Source organism: Parasteatoda tepidariorum, chromosome 6 (assembly GCF_043381705.1).
Source record: "Parasteatoda tepidariorum isolate YZ-2023 chromosome 6, CAS_Ptep_4.0, whole genome shotgun sequence".
NCBI lineage: Eukaryota > Metazoa > Arthropoda > Arachnida > Araneae > Theridiidae > Parasteatoda > Parasteatoda tepidariorum.
Window position 1 is genome coordinate 3,174,689 of NC_092209.1, and position 3,530 is coordinate 3,178,218.

General features: G+C 28.4%; 1 protein-coding gene across 1 annotated transcript in view; it reads right to left on the minus strand.

Moving 5' to 3' along the window:
* LOC107453895 (bicaudal D-related protein homolog) overlaps positions 1–1,934 on the minus strand; it is a 131,696-nt gene extending 129,762 nt beyond the window's left edge. Inside the window, exon 1 of the mRNA XM_043044634.2 lies at positions 1,818–1,934. Within this exon, the coding sequence (XP_042900568.1) occupies positions 1,818–1,835 (18 nt within the window). The 5' untranslated portion in view covers positions 1,836–1,934. The remainder of the gene's footprint in view (positions 1–1,817) is intronic.
* Positions 1,935–3,530: the final 1,596 nt, after the last annotated feature.

Consider the following 3,530-nt stretch of genomic DNA (forward strand, 5'->3'; position numbering starts at 1 on the left):
TGAAAATATTTTGTTAATACCATTAAAGACTATTGAATGATTTCTCAGTTCTGTACTGAACATGAATTTAATTTAGTTCTTTAGTTCGCAAGTCTGTATCACGGCTTGAATATCAATACATAGAAATAGTTTCAATCATTATCCCATAAAATCTTGAGAAAAATAATTATTTTTTCTAATTATGTTTTTACGGTGCAGTTACTATATTATGTTAAATTCTTATATGTGTTGCATTTTCAAACCTCATTCATACAGACGATAAATTTTATGGTTTAAAATTATTAATCATAATAGTAATAACATTATGATCGATTTCATTAAATTTAATTGACGTAATAATTGTACTCAATGAAAAATTAGATTTGAACTACAATTAAAAAAATTCTTAAAGATTTCAAATATTTATTTAATGCGATTGTTAATAACGACTTCCAATGCTTAGAAAAAAATGTTCTGATAATTGAAATTTTATAGTTTATTTAAAATTGCAGAAACACTACATAAATCTATTTCACTTCGCTAGACAAGATAAGCTATTCATGAAATGGTGGTAAGTCAAGGTCAAGCTTCTTTCATTCTTAGAAAATTTTCCCTCTGATAGCTAAGACTTTTCCCTCTCATGACTAAGACTTCGATTACACACTTGCGGACAGGAAAAATCCTTCTTCATACCAGGAGAAATAGTAACCTTGTTATAAGAAAAGCGCCAAGAGAAATAAACTATATCATGCCAAGAAAGTATTAAGCCAAGCCCGTTCTAGGGGGGCTTTTTAACGCACCTGAAAGCAATTATCCTTATCTTGACAGCTTAACTTTAGGCGAGGTCTACAATGAACCCCCCTCGAGCCATTAAGATTGAGTCCTAGAATGTGAATATCCGATCATTAGAACAAAAATTAATCAGGGTGGTCTATTTTTTTTTTGGAGCACTGTACGTACTAAGACAATATATTAAAAAAATTAACTACTTGTTGAAACTACTTCTTGATGGTAGTTTGACTGAAAAATATTACGTTTAACAATCAGAGCATTTCATTTACCTATAAAATGAATAACAGAAACAAACAAAATTACATTATTTGTTATAATAAGCAAAATTATTAACTATTCCTTTTAACACTTTATTACACTAATAAGTTGTAACTATTTACTTAGTTTATATATTTATTCTATTTATTATTAACACTTTATTTAAAAAAATTAAAAGTCCTGCAACAAAGAATACTTACAGCTATTTCTTTTAGAAAAAGAGAAACTTTGCCGTGAAACCACTACAATAGTAATGTTAAAATACAAAAAGAAATATTATGTGTTATAATAAGTTATAAAAATATTAATAAGCTAGCACTATATATTTAATTTACATATTTATTCTATTTATCTGATACTATAAGTATCTAAATATTTAGAATAACGCAAATCGATAAAAATATTACATTTAACACTTTACTTTAAGAAACCAGTCTACTTTATTTGGTACAATAAAATAAAATAAAAATTAATCACACTATGCACTTAGACAAAGATATTTCTTTCAACACTTTATTTTTAAAAATTAAAAGTCTTGTAATATTCTATTCGACACACAATAAAAAAAAATAATAGAACACCCCAATTTGTTACAAAGAATACTTTCAACTATTTATTCTAATAAAAAATTCGCTGTAAATTCACTGCAATAGTAACTTTAAAATACAAAAAAATTATAGCGCTTTAAGCAAAGATACATCTCTTAACACATTATTTTTAACTATCTGTACGCAAACCACTCCATTACTGTTTAAAATCAATAAAATTAATTAATAAAGCAAACATACCCAGTCTTGACTCTTCATATTGTGATGACAAATAAGAAAATAACCTCGAATTTGCCACTATTGAATCATATTTGTGGTTTAAACTTTGGATGATGTGTTTACTTTGGATGGGAAAACGTGGTTGAAAATAATCATTACTTATCACCATGAAAAGTGAAAAGTTTATCACGCGCAGCCTGATTACTAAATTTTTACTAATAAGCTTGTGATAAGCATCAAAAATAGTGGATGCTTTATTTATTCATTACAAATGGTTAATGTGTTATCCATTTCAAATGAATGACACCATTTGTCCATCAGGAATAAATACTTTGAAAGTATTTTATCTCAGTTATTAATGTTTTATCTGTCATGCCATTAGCGTGACAATAAGAAGAGATCAGAATTATTGTCTCAAGTTACTCTCTAATGTGGCCTTAATTTGTTGAATAGAGTTCAGAAAATTCCATGATGTACAATCAGACTGTACTTTGGATCCGATTTATTGTGGCGCTATTTATTGAAGGGAATTCAAAAAATTTTATAAAATGTGGTCTTAATGTTCGAATTTCAAAACGCATTCTTCATTTTTCATAAGATTTCGACTTTTTTTATTTCAGTTTGGAAGCAACAAGTTCATATTACAAGCTCAAGTCCACACCATTTTATATTTTTGTGAACCCAAGCAATTGAAATAACTTTTCAAAAATTAAAAAATTTGACCGAAAACGTTTTAAGCTTTCACAAAACTATTGCTTTTCATCAGATTAACGTTTTGCGTAATTTTCCTTTTCACTTAACTGTGGCTTTTCTTCATTGGTATTTTTTGTTATTTTCGTTGTCACAAAACTATATTGGAGAGAGAGGTACCAGCTCAGGCCATGTCCATGCAGTCCGACCGCAAAATGATATGGCCTTCAAAAGATAGGGGCTATGGTTAGGGGATGCGTCATTTTGTGTCCCCAAACTATGATTTTTTTCATAATAACATTTTCAACCATTTTCATTGTTACAAAACTATGGCTTTTCTTCAAATTCACGTTTTGCCCTATTTTCATTGCCATGAAACTATGAATTTTCTTCATAATGACATTTTGAGTTATTTTCATTGTCACAAAACTATGGCTTTTCATCATATTTATATCTTGCGCTATTTTTTTATTTTTACAAAATTTGGCTTTTCCTCACGTTAACATTTTGCTCCATTTCTCGAAAAACAGTCTCAAGTCATTTAATTATTCTCACCGGAGATTATTCGAAATTCCCAAAGGCATAGGTTAAGTATAATAGTGCACAAATATAGTGGTGGACATTAGTATACTTGCATTGAACACATTATACTAGTACATTTGTTATAATGTTTTAATAATTTTCTTTAATATTATAACTATTATAACTTTGCGACATAAGAAGTTATCATTTTATTTATTATTTTTGATACTTCAGATATTTCGATTCCAACGGGTTTCTTTTTTGGGAAACTGCACACGTCATTTTCTAAAAGAAATCAGTTTTGTTCTGTTTGGCAGGGAGTCATAGTCTCCTTCAGATTGTCTGTCTCCCTATTTTCTCTTTTTAAAAAAATTTAAAGTTGTTCAGTTTTTATTTTATCAATTTAATAATCTTATGGAAGATGAACCACACTTACTACAAAACCCCATTAAATACCGCTGGAAGCCTACTAATGCGAATTTTTTGCAGTTTAAAAGCGACTCACTTTCGAAAGCTTTATAT